The 18,503-nt window shown below is 44.8% G+C and overlaps 1 protein-coding gene across 2 annotated transcripts in view; it reads left to right on the top strand.

Moving 5' to 3' along the window:
• Positions 1-17,653, top strand: part of lzts2a (leucine zipper, putative tumor suppressor 2a) — a 41,067-nt gene extending 23,414 nt beyond the window's left edge. For both annotated transcript variants that reach the window (XM_076743027.1, XM_076743028.1), the window contains 7 exons: positions 10,231-10,884; positions 11,842-12,504; positions 12,635-12,757; positions 13,078-13,224; positions 13,567-14,082; positions 14,247-14,351; positions 14,454-17,653. In XM_076743027.1, the coding sequence (XP_076599142.1) occupies positions 10,264-10,884; positions 11,842-12,504; positions 12,635-12,757; positions 13,078-13,224; positions 13,567-14,082; positions 14,247-14,351; positions 14,454-14,636 (2,358 nt within the window). In that variant the 5' untranslated portion in view covers positions 10,231-10,263 and the 3' untranslated portion in view covers positions 14,637-17,653. The remainder of the gene's footprint in view (positions 1-10,230; positions 10,885-11,841; positions 12,505-12,634; positions 12,758-13,077; positions 13,225-13,566; positions 14,083-14,246; positions 14,352-14,453) is intronic.
• The last annotated feature ends 850 nt before the right edge of the window (positions 17,654-18,503 follow it).

Below are 18,503 nucleotides of genomic sequence, written 5' to 3'. Positions count from 1 at the left end.
ATCTGCTCTTTACGGACTGTTGGGGTATTGATTTGAAATTCCAGCCTTCAGAAAAGCTGTCCCACCCTCTGGACAGTTGGCCTGAAGGAGGAGGAGGAGGAGGAGGAGGAGGAGGAGGAAGGTGTTATTCAATCTGTCTGCACACACACTCACATCGAAGATCATGAGGAAGCATCTTTTTTTTCTAGCAGACAATTAAGATGCATCTCAGGAGTTCGACCCGTACAAATGGTGTTGTTACGCAGAAGACTCAAAGGGAATCTTTGTGTTTCTTCTGATGACGAAGCACTCTGGCTGCTGCTGTTTCTACTCAGTCTTCTCGTAATTAAAAGACTCCTCGTGTGCCTCGGGCCACATATTGTAGTTTCTCATCAACTTTGTTATGGCTTCAGGAGTGATGTGTCAGCAGATGTGTTTATAGTCAGAGCAGTCAGTCGGTCATTCACTCAACTCTTTGTAGGAGCTGTCTGTTTGACTGTGTCATGTTGGGGTTTCATTTGAGAGCACGGTGGAGAGAAGACTGTAATTACCCCGACTGCAGTTTGGCAGAGGTGGGAGGAGTGACGTTTCACTCCTTAAACACAGCGGCTGTCAACGTGCAGGTGTCGAGATGCAAACGCTGACGTAAAGTTGAACTGGGGTGGAGGGGAGTGAGAGAGGGGACAGAGACGGAGAAGATGGGTTACCTCATCTCCTCTGAGCAAAACAAATGAGGTAAATGTGTGTCACATGGTGCAGGTTACATACGTAACCCTTTCCAACTGTGTTGACGCATGCTTCCTGTGTATGTATCCTGTGTGTATGTGTACAGTATTAAAATACAGTTAAGTTAAAGTGAAGTTTTCTCCTTTGGTTTTCCTTTTCGTCCTCTTCATTTTCGGGTTCAGGTCCAATGACTGGCTCCATTTTAGAGCCCGCTCCAAGCTCGTAAAATACTTTGATTTTTCTAACTGCACATTCATCTGTCACTCTCATTCTCCCTCAGACTGCAATATTTGCAGGAGGGTACACATGACAAATGAGAGACCAGTCCAGCATGTTAAAGTAAGACCTTGTGACATTTGATAACTTGAGTGCACCGCCCAACGATGGTGTTATACTGTATCCTGTGACCCATCAGGTTCTGATCTGTAGCTGTTCTGTGTGCATCATCTATGCAGAAAAATCTGCAACTTATTGAGCTGATATTCACTGAATGATAAAGCAGAATTAATATTTCCGCTGTGGTGTTTTTATATCTGCAGCTGTAGCGGAGCCCCCCAGCGAGGAGCAAACGCTGTGTCAGGAATGAATGTCACAGAGCAGTGACAAAATATGTGGTGGAAGTCCTACAGGCTTTCAGCACAGGAGAAAATCTGTGGTTTGGGTAGGAGTGAACTTAAAACAGGACATATTTTTGAACTAAACAAACTAAAAGATTTGTTAAAGGATTCAAAACTGGATTCAGATTTTAGCTCCATCAGTTTCCAGTGATCCCGTGGAGCTAAATGTCATGCCAGGTATTTATGTAAAGCCTCCCGTTGAGAGGCATGGTGGAACAGTGAAGGAGGGAGACAGAAACACAGGAAAACCGAGAGACAGCGAGAGATTAGAAGTCGGCCTGGCTTCTGCTCAGTTTGCTGAATGAGTGTTTTCCACACCAGTCCCGTCCCCCCTCCGTCTTTCTCGAGTTTACAGCGTCACGGACCGTATGTCTGAATACGTCTGCACATGTGCTTCTTTGCCATGTCAGATATTTTCTCAGATGAGTGGAAGTGAATTATACATCGAGGCTGGCACAGTTAAACTGAGGCGTCGCTGCTTATGTAACAGCTGCTGTGGAACTCATTTGCCTGGCTGTATTTAGCAGCACTGAGTGTGTGTGTGTGTGTGCGTGTGCATGTGCGTGTGTCTGTGTGTGTGGGTGGGTGGCATTGTGTGTCTTATATTCTGCTTCAGCTATGATCAGTGATTTCACACTAAAGCTGTGACACCTTTGCTGAGCCGTTTCAGATTTTGTGGCCCACTTCTCCTCACTGAAGCCTGGTAGTAAGCAGTCAAGACTGCTGTCACTGCCCCCTCCTCGCTCTCCCTCACATTATGGGTCACATTGTCAGTCAGTGTGTGTTGTTGCTTTCAGTGTGAGATAACAGGCCCCCTCTCTCTGCTCTCTGCCCTCTGCTAAACTGAAACAATGGCCCTCCACTGTGCATACAGCCGAAGCAGCAGGGGGGGAAGGAAGGGAAGTTTAGGAGGGAAAACTTTACTCTTCTCTTCTCATTTGGGACAAGAGAAGTCAGAACGGCCTGAGCACCTGGCTTCTCCAGAATACACTCCAGTAAACACCACGCTACAGAAAAATTGACCTGCTCTTGCACTGATAAGAAATTGTAAGTGCCCCAAATTATTGTATCAAGTCCAAGTCAATGGGTTAAGGCTACAGCGGTCATCGATCCTGACAAACAGTAGTCCACTGGCCAGACTAATCCCTGTGTCTCTACCACTGGTATCCTTGGTATTTCCAGTGTCTGCGGGTCTGACCACTGACCGCCGCTGGATAACTGTCAGCGGCTGGAAAAATCTCCTGGAAAATCCAACATTTGGAAGGGACCAGGAACGTCAGCCGGATCTTCCCCCTTTTCACATGCTGTTACCTCAGTTTCTTCTCATGCCAGCCAACTGCAAACAAGCACTCTTCAGCTCCAGCGCTGTTTAGGCTTGAGTGTGCAAACTCAGTACTTTCTGGTGCTGACTGAAATGTGTCCAGTATCAAAAACTGTCAAGTATTTTCTTATTATTTAAAAAAAAAGTTGCATTTACATTTAAAAATGTACTATGATGAGCACCTAGAGACTATGGACTTCTGTTGCCTGGTGGAACTTTCCTTTTATTCGTCACTGGTTGCTGTAGCTGTTTTGAGTTTAATTACACAGGATTCATTATTTTATTGCAAAGAAAGAAATCGAAATGAAAAAATGTCGGATGATTCCCAGCCTGTGTTCTTAAGATGAACGAGTGGCATGTAGATGACAGCTGTACTTCCAGTCTACATAGTAATTAAGTACACATAGCATAGGGAAGCCTGACATGGGCACGGCCATATACTTCGTCTTATTCACAAAATGTACACACTACAACCTCAATTTATTCAGCCAGCCAACGGTCTCTGCGGAGGAGCTAATAGGACAACGCATGAATAAGCTACATATTGTAAAAGTAGCACACTGGACCCATAAATAAGCATGTGATTGACAGTCCGTGTCCCCAAATGACCATAGTGTTTTCACAGGGCTGTGTCGCTGCTTTCATGTCATTCAGTTTCAATAGATTGCTGGCTGCTCTCTCTGTCAACCCCCACAGGGAGTTCCTCTGAAGTTATATGTGTCTGTGATGGAGAAAAAGAGAAAAATTCGAGGCCTCGGTCACCCCTCTCTCCAGCAGCCTCTCTCGTCTGAATTGAGGCCAGATGCTTTGAGATGCTAAAGAGCCAACCTGTCCACTGTCAGACTGTCAGACACACACAAAACTCACTCACTCATTCACCTATTCACCCGCTCTTTCTTTCTTCCTTCCTTTCCCTTTTCCCACTCCCCCGTCTCTCTATCTCATTTCACCCCATGCATGAAAAATGTGGGCCTCCGTTGCCATTGCAACGCTTCCAAACAGAGGGAGAAGCTGAAGTCTGCAACAGCAACAAGTTGGTTGTAAAGGAGAAGGAAAAAAAAACTGGACTGTGGGAGGACCTGTTGCCAATTACTCCTGCACAGACTCACTTTTTAGAAACCTTATTTCTCCTTTTGTGCGACCACAGAAAACCTGTTAATAAAGTCAGAGCTCTGCAGCAGCCTGGACGCAAGAACTCACAACTTTTGTCCAGCTACAATGTCAGCCATGTTACTTTGCCAAAGAGGACAATATCTCCCTGCTTTGAGCGAAAAGAGACTTGGCACTGAGGCGATGGGTTAATGAGCACTGAGGAGGTTTGCATGCATTCAGCAATCTCAATCACACTTGCGAGACTTAAAAGCCAAGTCATGTGGGGGTAGGTGACAGTGAGCGACCGCTCAGACAGACAGTCATTGTGTTGGAATGGAGGCATATTATAACCTCAGGTCTTCTGGCAAAACCTTAAAAGACTTCTCTCATTTTACAGTGGAGTCGGCTGACTTCATTCCAATAGCATTCTCTCGCCTGTTTGAACTTTTATTGTGGAGTTTCAGTGAGTAGATGCGTGACAATAAATGGGAGAGTAGATTAGGTGTGTGTGAGGTATTGTGTGTGTCAGTGTGCTGCTGCCTTGCCTGTACTTGTGGATTTTCTTTTGTTAGCAGCCGTCAAGGATTATTGTGACTCACCTAGCCTGTTGATTTTCTCTCTACCCCAGTTTCTCCCTGTCTGTCTATCTTTCTGTCTTTCTCACACCCGTCATCCACTGGGATCACTCATCTCAGGATTAATCAAGGCCACCCAAGCTCTGTATACCAAAGTGGAATATTTCTACTGGTCTGAACAAGCTCTCAACTTCACGCCACACTTCTTCAACGTCCTGATTTATTTTGGAAACAAAGTGTTTGGGTACTACTGACTACTGTTTTGTGATCAGTGAAACTCTGACCACCCATTAAAGAAACCTAACTCAAAGGCATTTTTTATGAATAGTTCTTATTATCTCCTGCATACTGATACTTTTGCCCTCATCCACACAGAGCCTGCGCTGATCTGACAATTTTATACTTTCCACCTGTTGCTCTCAGCGTCACAATGGCTTTGCTGTCGGTTCGTTGCGCTGTGGTGTTGCCGTCAAAGAGGCAGCAGATGAAAATCTAGCTGCATAGACCAATGAGCAGGGAGTCGTAGGAAAGCAGAGAGGGAGAAGGAAAAGGTGACAGGAGAGCGGTGGAGCAATGATCCAGCCCAGGAAGCAAGGAAGAGAGGAAAGGGATGTGGGTGAAAATAACCGAGAACAGGAAAGAGGGATGAAAGTGGAGGAAGGAGGTGGAAGACCCTAAAAAGAAGTAATTTTGTGAGGAAGACGTCACCTTTACCAGTGGTTAAAGCTGCACTGATCAATATTTTAACATTAGCAATGGATCAAATGTGTCAGGAGATTAACCAACAGATAATTGTTCTTCTCAGATCCTGTGAGCATTTTAGCATCTCTCAGCTCATTGTTTTGGTTTTGTCGACTGCAGCTTTAATCTTTTGGTTCACTCGCATTTGCCATGATTGAGGAGTGCGCTGCAGTAGAGAATTGTAAATCAGTTTGTCGTGATTTGTTGGGTTGCTCCTGTCCTGTTTTTATCTTCATGGACCAAAACCAAGCATAGTCACAGACGCTAGCATCACACTTTGCTAGTTTGTACATTATCCACACAAGCATCCACAACAAATCTGCCTTATTTGCTCCACTGTAGGTAATATTACATTTTATTTGCAAAACATCTTTCATTTGAAGAATTGCAGCTCAAAGTGCTATACATCTCATTGCTCCTGCAAAGGCTGACAGTCTGCACTGAGGATGCTTCAGCTCAGTTTGTTCTCACGGTGACAGGTCACTTCAGCTGAAACTCCTGCGAGTATGGCCTTAGCCAACAGGCCACAGTGTAGTTGTCACTTTTGCTCCGTCTCTTATCATTATCGGAAAGGGGCAGACTTGTGGCAGGATGATGATAAAAGAGAGAAAACTCAGCAGTAGTGGAGATGGTTTAGATATGAAAAAATGTCTGCCTTCACCTTTGATTTTCCTACTTGGAGATCTTAAAGTGCTCAGGCCTCGCTTTCTGTCTGCTGCCCAAGTAATGACCAAACAGGATTATAGGTGCCCAGTGTTCCCAAGAGCTCAGGCCTCTTTGGACTACCTAGTATTGGAATTCCCCTAAACCCCCTACCCTCACCCCCTCTCAGCCTGCCTTTGTGTTCTCGCCTCTGAACCCGCTTCTTTTTCTTCTGCCTTATTTTCACTTTTCTTACTCTGTCCTGAGCCCAGCAGAGTCTCCGGAACAGCTCGCAGGTTTGCGTGTGATTGCAAGGAGTGATCTGCTGCTGTGGAATAATGTGCTTCCTCTCCTGGGTAATTCTAGCATTATTAACAGACTTATCATAACGGGATTATTTCCCCGTCACAGACCCCACTTCTGGATCTTGTTAGAGAGCTACCTGGGAAACCTCTTTCTTCTGTCAGTCCTGCTCTTACTCATCCCGGGCCAGTTGGTGGCATGTGGAGGGTAAACTCCCACAACCACTCGGTGTATTTACAGGTCCTGTCAGAGGCAGTGAGGCTGCCTTTGAGCCATTCAGCATCATTTAATAGTCTTAGAGTGTCAGGATGCGGTGTAAAGTGGCCTCAGGTTGACCCCATAATAGCTGGCTGCAACACCGTTGGAGTTTATTTTTGAACGTCGAATCAAATGCCTCGCTGAGAGAAAGCCTCATGAAAGACTATCAGAATGATTTGAGGCACTTCAGATGTTTTCTATTTTTAGTGACGATGACTGCTTTTTTTCTACCTGTCTTGTGCTGCTGACAGCAGAGGAGGATGCATGTAATGAGGAAGGTGGAGGAGGGCGAAGGGAGGGATGGTAAAAGTATCTTCACTTTGGCAGAGGAATGCAGCGAAGAAGGGGAGGAGAGGAGGAGGGCTTCAATAACTTTAAGAAACAACCAGTGAGCAACATCAGAGGGGGAAATTAGGTTTTGGGATTTGTTGCCTGAGTAGCCAGAACAAAACCAGAGCCTTGAAGGTCACAGGGGTGGGAGGATAGAATCAGGCCAGCTCCCCTCCACTCATCAGGGGGTCACAGGGTTATGGCTGGTGGGGTCACGGTTGACGGTCTCAGAGGGTTGTTAATTCTATTATCCGTGGCTGAGAGGTGCTTGTCAGGGCTGGGAGTGAAGAAGAGGTGGGGTCAGCTGCTTAAAAGGTGAAAGGAGGTTGTGAGGCGTGATTATTCTGGCATGGGAAGTTATCACATACCACACATATCTTTATCTCCTTGACTCATGTGCACTCATGAAGTCTGTCTCCTCTCGTTGACTCCCCCTCACTCTCTCCCCTCACGCACTCACAGACTGCTCAGAGTTTAGTCAATATGGAGTCAGCTGGCAGGAATTGAGCCACACTGCTGACTGATTATTAACCAATTATTCAACAAACCCAATGTGTTTTTGTCTCAGTTCTCAAGCAGTGCTGGATGATAGGACCTAAAATCACCATAATTTACCAAAAATAGTTTGATGAACATAATAACAAGTATCTTTTGTAACACATCAATACAGGGCATGTTTCTCAACCTGCCCTACTCATGATTGATTTGTCCTGAATGATCACTTCAGAGATTCTGGACTTTTGCACTGGACTATCCAAATCCTTGACAGTCTGATAACCACGTAACTTGGAGCATACTGATCATACTGAGGCTGCCAAAATAGAGCCTGTTGTTTTGCACTACAGTGCTGTACTTGAGTGTTTTTTTGTTTGTTTGTGAAAGTGAAAGAGTCTGCAGCGCACATAATTTCAGAGGAATTGGGCAATAAACTGTAATCTGATCCAATCATTTGGTCAGATTGTGCTCCAATGACCAAAACAAAAACTATCCCTCCACAGTCTTTATTGGCATTATCTCCAAAACCTTTATATCATCGGACTGCTTCTTTTAATTCAGGACAGACTTGAACGATTTGCTGCCGATGCATCCATTTTGTGTGTGTGTGTGTGTGTGTGTGCGCGCACGCCGCTGTGTGGACATGTATGAGTGTCAGTCTGTGAGATTGTGTTAGTCCTGGCAGACTGTGCGCAGCCATAGCTGGCGTGGATTATTCCACTTGGCCAGACGGATCTTGGCTTGGCACGACAGGCTGAGGATATGTGTCCCCTCTCCGTCCCCCCGGGCAGCTAACACTGATAATACTGTCTGCAAATGGAAGACTTAATCTGCTGCCACTTATTGTGTTAATATTATGTATTCATGTTTCTCATCCTAAAAATAGTGCAGTGACCAAGTGAGGCTATTTCTTCAAAGATTTTTTGATAGGCGTGCGAGCGCTGTGATCGTGAAGCGGTGAAGTGAGTAGTTTTCAAACCCCTTTAGAAGTAATACATAGATGACTGCTCACCAGGTTCAGACAGGGACATTCAGGAAAATCACAGAGCAGCTGCAGATGGTGATGACCGTGACTCATTCTGTCTCCCTTTGTCTGTTTCATCCTCAGCCTTCACTAAATCCATCCTCTTTTTTTCCCTTCCTGCCTCGTTAATGACATTGACAATTAGCAGTAGCTAAGGGATGAGCCTTTACTGGGCGGGGGGGATGTGTCCTCCCTGGAGAAATGTTTCAGATAAACAGCTGTAAAGTGGCTGGACCTAATGTGTTTTGCAAGTGGCAACAGACCTAAAATCAATAGATAATTTGGCTCAATTGTTGCAAAGATTGTTTTTAATTGTGATAAGTTTGTCTGTACAACTATTTAAGATTATGTGTTAAATCATTTTAATATGAACAATTTAAGGATAATGATAAGGTGATTATCCCTTTAATTCAAAGCTGACAGTAAAGCTGTTTACTACATAATGAGCCTCATTCACATATTTTGAACACATGGATGAGATGCTAAACACAAATCACATTAGTGACTGTCAGCACCCTGCAAGAACCGTGGCAATTATATTTCATGTTTAGCTAAATGGTTTTACATCTACAGCCGAGAAAGTACAGGTGTAAATAATAGAATTAATCATGGCTAAGCTCCCTTTCGCTGCTTCACTTTCATGGTTCTGGTGTTGTGCATGCTGGCTCACTGTCACACTGACATGGCTCTGCTGGGAAACAGGACAGAGCCATCGTTAATGTCATTGGTAGCACCTGTGCTTTTCCTACTCGCCCCTTCAAAATGTCTGCAGTCTCTTGTCTTCTGCTGAACTTGTGAGGGAAAGTGAAATCAGTCAGTAAATTATCTGTATTGACTCCACACAGGGCAGAAACAGGGCTAGTGGTTGTAGTTGCATGCCAACATGCTTACAGTGGCAATGGTGATGCTTTAATTTCATTAGCGATGTTTCAACCAATTACAAGTCTTCATCAAATAACATACTGAGGAAACAAATCCTAAATGTCTATAAAAACTATACCACCACTGATTATTTATTTCATGATGTATGTGCTTTAGTTGAGCTTTAATTTGGAGGCATTTGTAACAGGTGTAACTGATAATGTTAACGATGGACTGTCCATTCAACAGTAGGGTCTTGAAACTCGGACACACGTATTAGATGGAATTCAGTCATTGTTAACATTATTGGTTGCACTTTTTTCCTCTGTCCTCTATAGCTGCATCCTTCTCTGAATGTGGAAAGCATAACAGGGAGAAAAACAACTCAATAGTAAAATCTGTTTGCAAACTTTACTGAGTAAAACCAGCTGGTGGCCACTAGCTCAAATTTAAATAATTTGTTTTGCTTGTGTCTTAAATTCAGCTGCCACTGGTGTTGCTACACCTTGATGAAGTATTTTAAAGATATTGAGCTTGTAGGTGTCAGTTTTCCTCATCTCTCTGTCTTCATGTGTGGCTGTGCAGTCATGATCCACACTGCTGTTGTGGTGTTTCATTGGTTTCCCCACAGTGTAGCTCTGTGCAGCAGTCTTTGCTGGGTCCTAGTGCCCCCCCTTATTTTGTGGATGTTGTGATTTTTGAGTCTACGTCATGTTTTTGCATTATAAATCAGTCAGAAAAGGCATAATAAATTATTTGGGATATCTATTAAATTATACTGGGCTAAAAGGCCATAAACTTGACTCGGTCTTGACATCATTTGGAAGAAAGTATTATGTCTTCTGAATATTGAATTAAAACCATTTACCGCCCTGATTCCAAAAATGGGACACTGTGTGAATCATTAATAAAAATAGAAAGCAATAACTTGATCAAATGATTACCGCCCATTGTACAAAGTGTTCCCAAGCCTATGCAGTAATATCCTGTATGTACTAATATCAGAATAAGCATATATTTGCAAAAATCAATGAAGTTGATGAGGTAAAACATTAAATATATTTTCTTTGTACTGTTTTCAATAGAGTATATGGCAAGAAGAATTAGCAAATTATCACATTGTGTTTTTTGGTTTTCACCATGTCTCAACTTGTTTGGAATCAGCGTTGCATACATGGATACATCTCTCCAACAGAGCAAGTGTCACATCTGCTGCATGAAGAGTTTGCGTTAAAAATGTTTTCCATATTTTCCCTCTTTCATCAGAGTGCGTGGTGTGTCTGACGCCGTCAGGGTGCCATGGCTCTGGTTCAGGCACTACCTGTGACCGTGACTGACCACCCCAATCCAGGTCTCGACGTGCAGCAGTGCCGGCCGCTATCATCCCACTCCCCCTCAGGCCCCTGCCCTGGCCCCTGTGGGCCCTGCAGCTCCGGGCCAGCCATGGGTTCTGTCAGCAGTCTCATATCAGGCCGGACGTACCAGGAGAGACACTGCCGGGCCGCAAGTGAATTCACCACCAAGCCACGCCGCTCCACGCCGGCTACCAGTTGCTTCCGGCTTCAGGATAACACCCTCCGCAGCGGAAGCTCCCTGGAGCAGCTGCTGGTTATCAGCAACCAAACGCATCCCGACACCCAGGTTCTGCCTCCACCACTGCCCACCAAGAAGCAGCCCCGGCCTGGGAACTCCGCTGGTGCAGGCAGTGGAGCGGTTGCTGGAGCAGAAGGTGGTGGCACTAATGGAAACTTCGGGTATGTGAGCGATGAGGTGGCGGTCGGAGACTGGAACGACAACTTGGTGCTAACAGCTACGAGCCCCTGCAGTGACTCCGAGGACCAAAGGGACAACAGGACTCTGAACGGGACCATTGGAGGGCCTCCTCCCAAACTCATCCCAGTGTCTGGACAGTTGGAGAAGGTAAGAGCAGTAGACTGTAGAGCTAGACCGATAAATATGATGATGATGATGATTATTATTATCATTATTATTATTAAAATATTATTCTTGACCCTAGAAGTAATTTATTGACAAAATCCTTTTAACTAAAGGTCCTCTTACAGGCTTTTTACAGAGCTTACAACCACATCGTTGTCTTCTAAGCAAAACAGAAGAAACACTATCTTACTGGAAGTGTTAAAGCAGCTGTCAGCATGACACTGAATCCCTACCAGCTCCCTGACGTGAAGATATTTAGAGAAAAACGTCTTCTTTAATTACAGTTCAATATGGCAGGCTGTGACATTAAATATCATAGCATGGCCTTTTTTCCTCTGCCCTCCCTGCAGTATAGCCTGTACTCAGGAGCATTTCTGCCGGCGTGTTTTACAGCAGATTGCTTCAGCTGCCTAATTGGCTATTTATTTCCATCGATTCACAGGGAAGCTTAATCACTGGCCTGACAGACTCAGATGGATCGTTTGACAGCCACTCACCTTGCAGACACATCATGATCAATGTCAGAGCTCGCTTACATTTACTGTCGTATTTAGTGAACCCTGAGGAAGATCGTTAAGAAAAATGCTTACAGAATGTGTGAGGAGCACCCCCCTCTGTGTTCACCTCTTCCTCCACTCCTCTTCCTCCTCTTTGGATGTCTGCCCTTTAATCAGATTTTCTCTGTCCTCTCGTCTTTCATTTGCTCCCTCTCTTGCCTGTCTCTCTATCTTAGATGTTTAGAAAATCATTAAGAAAACTGCTTAATGAAGGCCATGAATATCAATTAAACTGAATTAAACTAATCAGAGTCTTGAGGGGTGACCTGCCAGCATATCACTCACCCCTCTCTAATGAGCTTTATTCAGCCGTTGCTAATTAGCACAGCTTAGCTGTTATCACTCACTAATGCTGTTTTTTTATACAATTTCGTACTTTCAGAACATGGAGAAAGTGCTGATCCGTCCTACCGCGTTCAAACCTGTCGTTCCCAAGAATCGTCACTCTGTGCAGTACTTGTCACCACGGCCAGGGGGCAGCAGTCTGTCGGAAAGCCAGGCCAGCCTCAACCTCCTGCTGCCTCTCGGAGGATCCAACAGCGCCAGCGGCACGACCGGCATCGGAGGAAGCAGCAGTTCCAGCTCTGAAGGGAAGCGCAACTCCTACAGCGGAGGCCGCAATGCTCGGAGCAGCCAGTCCTGCTCCATGTCAGATTCAGGGAGGAACTCCCTCTCCAGCCTCCCTACTCACAGCAGCACAGGCTACAGTCTGGCCCCCAGTGAGGGCTCCAGCTCGGGGTCTGGCTCCGGGGGCCAGCTGGAGCCCGTGGCAGGTCTGGGCCGAAACACTTCAGGTGGAAGTGGGAGCCATGGCCACACTAACTCAGACAGTGGACGTTCCTCATCCAGCAAGAGCACAGGCTCGGGGTCGCTAAGTGGGCGCGGGCAGCCCCTGTCGGACAGTGGGTCCTGTGGCCACACGCCGCCACCCGTGGAGGGCTACGAGGCGGTGGTGAGGGAGCTGGAGGAGAAGCTGAGGGAACGAGACCTGGAGCTGCAGCAGCTCCGGGAAAATCTGGATGAGAATGAAGCTGCCATCTGCCAGGTGAGACATAAAGACACTCACCTCACCACACTGGCCAAACCTTCCTTTAAAATGCCAAATAAATGACTTGATATGACATTAATACAGGTGAAACATTAACCTCTGACCCCTCATGTCTTGTCTCTGAAAGGTGTATGAGGAGAAGCAGCGTCGCTGTGAAAGAGAGATGGAGGAGCTGAGACAGAACTGTGCAACAAAGATGAAGCAAGCGTCTCAGAAGGCCCAGAGGGCACAGCAGGTGCTACAGTTACAAGTATGCTAAATATTTTAAACCCTTTCAAAACAGAAAGTGGCTGATCTATTTGGAAGGAAAACATTTCCTGACATTATTTCTAGTCAAGAAGTGCCGCAGCTTTTTTGACTATATAGGAGTCCTGTCTTATCTTTTTGAAATGAGCCTCCACTGAGCTGCACATGATATGTTGTTATGTTTAAATTATTGCTAACCTAATCTCATGCTTTCGTTGTGAGTCTGGAGATTCTCTCTTTGAGGGTTCATGTCTTATTCCAGGTCACTGTACCTGTTTTAGTGAGTAAGGCAGCTGTAAAATAAGGATCTCTGTGTGCCGTCAGGTATTTCAACTACAGCAAGAGAAAAAGAAGCTGCAGGAGGACTTCTCCTCCCTGCTGCAGGACAGAGAGACGCTGGAAAGGAGGTGCGCCACCATCCAGAGGGAGCAGACCCAGCTGGGACCACGTCTGGAGGAAACAAAGTGGGAGGTGAGTGACAGTCAGACACTGTTAGTTGATTTAAGGTGCCGACTGTACACTGCAACTGTTTGAGTCTGGCAGGGGACCTCCCGTTCATGTCGCACCTCTCTCTACTGTTGACTCACTAATAAAAGAAGAAAATGTCCCCAAAAGAAAGGTGTTAAGTCAGAGGTGACACCTAGCAGGCTTGAACTAACCTCATAAGCTTATAAGATTGAGAAGATGAGGGTTATCTTTAAGGAGCATGCAAATCCTAAATGGCAGTTTTTAATCTGCCACAAAAGACAGTTTTTTCAGTATTTTCAGCATCAGCTCCACCTCTTTCTTTAATGCGCTTTATCTTCCCTTCAGGTGTGTCAGAAGTCAGGAGAGATCTCCCTCCTGAAGCAGCAGCTGAAGGAGATCCAGTCAGAGCTCAGCCAGAAGGCCGGAGACATCGTGGTGCTGAAGGCCCAGCTGAGAGAAGCCCGGTCTGAACTGCAGGCCAGCCAGGCTCGATCCCAGGAGGCCCAGGCGGCCCTGCGGACGCGATCTCTGGAGCTGGAGGTCTGCGAGAACGAACTGCAGAGGCGCAAGAGCGAAGCTGAGCTGCTCCGGGAGAAACTGGGCCGAGTGGAAGAGGAGTCGGGCCGCCTCCGTGACGCTCTGTCCAAACACAGCGGGCACTCTCTACCTGGAAATGGGACCATGAAGGGGCAATGCATGAGCCTCTCCCTCCAACAGGGTAGAGGTGTGGGAGGAAGAGGGGGTCCCAGTCCCTGCGTGTACCGCGATGGAGAGGAGGCGCATCTGGTCTGGGGAGGAGAGAGCGATGAAGCCAAGGCACAGAGGCAGAATGCAGAAACAGTGTTGGGACTCAGACAACAGGTACATTGCTTTTTTTTCTACACCTCTCCCAGGCATAAGTAGTTCTGAAGTACTTGTATTTTCCTTATTTCCACGTCACTACATTTCAGAGGAAAATATTGCAAGTTACACTAAATCCATCTTTTACTACAGCGAAGTTTGTAACATATCTGTCTTTTTCTCAGGTGGACAGGCTGAAGGCTGAACTCATGTACGAAAGGAGGACTAGTGAGGAGCATCTTTCACGGTTTGAGGATGAGAGGAGGGTGTGGCAGGAGGAGAAGGAAAAGGTACGAAAGGAGGAGGGAGGAGATTTTTGTTGTCTAATTTCTCTGTGATTGACTTTGGGCTATTGGGCAGATCACATACTTACTGTATTTCCCTCCACTCAGGTAATCCGCTACCAGAAACAGCTCCAGCAGAACTACATCCAGATGTACCGTCGAAACCGGGATCTTGAGCGAGTGATGAGGGAGCTGAGTCTCGAGCTGGAGAACAGGGACATGGAGGACTATGAGGTCCACAGTGGCAGCAACGACATCCACTTTGAGGAAATCACCGCCACTGAGATCTAAAAAGAGAAAAAAAAAAAAAAACCTGCTCACACTCTAACAGTAATATGTGCACAGAAACATGGAAACACAACAAACTCTGAGGATGTAAACCAAACTTTGAATATTTCATTGAACTGAAATATCTACACAGCTTTACCTGGACCACTGAGCGAGCACTCACCACTTGTCACTGTCAAAAGGCAGATCTCCCAAAGGTGCGTTCTTACTTTCTGCTAACAGACATGCACTCCAATAAATCCTTATAAGGCGTCCTTCCCGGTGCTTTTAATGGGTTTTATTCCACTACAAAGCCAGCACAAAGACCTCTTTTCCTTCTGTGGGAGCAAAAGCAGTGAAAAAGGTGTTTCTTTCTCAGACCACGTTCAAATCAGGGTATCGAAAGTCGACGGGAACTTAAAGCAAAAAAAAAAATATGTCACCACATGCACAGCGGCCTGGTCAAAGCGCAGTCACGCCTTTCTTTGCAGCACACAAGGTTAAACACCCAGCCACCAGCATGCATCACGACAGCAGTCCCATCGCCGCCACCTCTGCTGGCCGTTAATGATGACCTCATCACCCGTCCAAACTGTGCTCATCGGCGACACAAGCAGCAACCGCCGCACTCGTCCTTCAAGTAACTGCTAAAGGGAAAATAACACAGCATGTTACAGCGTCTGCAGTTTATAGTTTATGGTGTTCAGAGGATCAGCAGCTTGTTTCATTCTGCAGATTCTGAAAGGATAAGAAGTATTTCCTCAGCAGCGTTTCTGAAAGAGAATGTATTGTGACTGTTATCACTCCAGAGAAATGCAGTAGAAATGGTCATCACCACCAATGAAACAATCAGCTCACCAAGGGAAACATCGTATCATTTTGCACAACTTTTCCTGCTCTTTTGTTCGGGATACAACTGTCTTTCTTACGAAAGCAAATCACCAAACCCAAACAAGCCAGTTTTGACTTTTGTTTCTTGGTTTGCTTGCTTATGGACTCCCTATTCTGTCATTTCCCAAATCGCAGAGGACACAGAAACCAAACGTTCGAAGGAAATGCTTTATTTGAACGCCGTCGTGTGTTGTGGACCACCAACAGTCATGCTGTTGCGCTCGATCAGTGTTTCAACTCATTTAGACAATGCAGCGAGCTCCGACACAAACATTTACATTTTACAGTTATGTAGCACTAGGAGGCAGAGTGTAGCACGGGAGATTTCACCAGGATGCTGCTGATTCTCCCCTTTATCTGTCTTTTTCTGCCTTTGTCTCTATGTCTGCTCTCTCTCTTTCCATCTCTATTTCTGCTTCTTAGTCAGCTATTTTTGTAACAGTGAAAAGCACCTCAGCAGTCAGTATCAGGAAACTAAAAATGGAGCATATTCTTTCAGTATGGTTGCGACATCACTAAGAGATTCAAGCCGGTGTTTGAACTGTAGGCATGCTTATTCAGAGTTTCTGTTTATTCCCCTTCATTCCCATTAGTGCTCTTTATTTAGCTTTTGGCAGCCCAAAGCCAAATAACACTCTTTTAAAGTCTTCCTAGTCTCCCCTAGACTATAATCTTCACTGACCCTCTATACAGGTAATGAGACTGGCATGTCTGCATGTCTTTGTTATATCAGATTTCAGAAGAAGCCTGTTCAGATAGCGGTGAGATGAGAATTTGCAGATGCGGTAGCTCCAGCACTGAATGTCCTCAAGGCAGGTCGGCCGTTAAAGCCCTAAATATAAACCGCTGAGGAGCATGTTAGCATTTGAAGCCGTGGGTTGTTCTGTTTTCTCACAGTATATGAAGGGCTGTGTTTAACACTGAGCACGGCGGGTCTCTGAAAAAAGGAGTGGGCTGAGAACTTTTATTTTACAAAGAGTCTATATCAAGGAATAATAGTTAAATGGAAATCTATATAATGGAGGAGATGTTGTATATTTTTTTATATATAGCACCTGAAGATATTTTGTTGTAGTACTGGTATAAGTGTGGGTTTAATATACAAAGTATAAAGACTTCTATATATATATATATCTATCTATCACAAACCAATATTTCAAATGATGGATCAGTCGTAAATGGAGGCGGCAGCATAGAAAGAGTGCACCTAATACTGTAATGCATGAAAATATGTTTACATTATATAATCTGTGTGACACAAACAAACACTCTAATGACCAAACTTCGCAGCTTATAAAACTTTGGGAGCTTTTATTTTGGGCTCAGTTTTGACCTGCTGTCTCTCCATTTTGACTGATCTTTCATTTGATCGTCAGTATCATAATATCACACCGGTTCATGTCTCCATCGTTGGGCTTTGTGCACGTCGTTCTTTTATCGATGCATGAGACAGGTCATGTTTTTTAGGGACTTTTTCGTTAAGTTGAGGGCGGAGCTGACGCGAACCAGCAAAGTGTTATGTTGCCTACACTTGGGAATCAATCATCAGTGTATTTGATCAGTCTACATTTTGCATGACGTTACCACATTCACTGTGGTTTGAGATGCTTTGTAGGGTAAAAAGTCTGCGCTGTGCATAAATTAACATAAAGCCATGGGAAGTGACTTTGAATGGAACAAGTTGGGTTTGTCCAACCATATTCAATTTGTTGCCCAGACCAAGACTGTAATTTACTGACCACAGATGCAGCACAGGTACAGATAAGCAACAAACTGACTTCCTCACTGAAAAGTGTGCATCCCAAACATCTGTCTCCTCCTCATATCTCAGTTGTTTTCATCCCCATAACCGTTTTCTGTGTAAATATGTAAAACACTAAATAGTATAACAGAGTGACATTGTCTTTTATTTAGACAAAATATCTATTTCAAATGTAGCCACTGTGACTAGACCAAAGCAACGTAACACATTTCTTTTTTTGTGGCATTTCTCTCATCCTTTCGTGTGCATTTTTTTTTTTTTTATGTTTACTTACGTTGTGTCTTCAGTAATTCATAAAGTATGTAGTTGTCCTTGTATATTTTTATGTGTACATTTCTTGTACAAATGACTGTGTTTTTAATTAAAGAACAAGTTGTCACACCTTAAACTGACTGCTGAGCGTGAGTATTCTGCCTGAGCGTTTATTATATCACAGTCAAATATCTGAAGTGCTTTGAAATAACTCAAAGGCAGACAAACTCAACTTCATCTATAAATTTAATTTCAGGTCTGAATTGAAACATTTCACCTTCAGCTTTTCAAGCACTTATTAAAACCACCGTTTACGTAACATTTATTGTGTTTTCCCCTCTGGCCGTCTGCAGAAGTAAGGCACAATGCACACTATATTCCAGTTACCTTGCTGCCCGTATCTCCTCTAGCCTACTTTGATTTAAATTGTGCCACTGGCCTTCATGTCCTGCATTCCTCATTGACATGTTTTTCCAACTCCTCCACATGTCTGCATAAGCTCAGTCCACAGCGTGGTGTAATTAAGCCTCTAAAGTGGCGGATTGCTCCAGAGCACAAGTACTTCTGCCAGAAAAATACAGCACAAAAATACTGAGCAGCAATTTGTAATAATCCCCCCAGACATCCACTAAACCCAAACTATGAGTTTTGACATAATACAGGAGTTTAATCTGGGTATAAATCTATAAATCTCATAACGCAGGCTGGGGTAATCTCCCTCTGGCAGGCCTGCTGGACTGAGATGCCCCAACAAAAAAGTGCAGACCACTGACTCCACAATCAGACGGTGCTCAGAGGTCGCGCCAAGGTTGCCACGTGTCAAACAGTGGCACAGTTTCAACCAAAGACGAGTTCATGAACCACATGACCCTGTCATAAAACACACTTTTTGTCCAGTTTATCTGCAATATATCCCTTTAGTAAAATGTTTGCTAACATTAAGAATTTTATAAAAGTCGTATAGTTGCAACCTTTTGTATCTTACA

Source organism: Chaetodon auriga, chromosome 11, assembly GCF_051107435.1.
Source record: "Chaetodon auriga isolate fChaAug3 chromosome 11, fChaAug3.hap1, whole genome shotgun sequence".
NCBI classification, from domain to species: Eukaryota; Metazoa; Chordata; class Actinopteri; order Chaetodontiformes; family Chaetodontidae; genus Chaetodon; species Chaetodon auriga.
The sequence above is the reverse complement of the archived record's forward strand: the minus strand, read 5'-3'. Positions and strand labels throughout refer to the sequence as shown.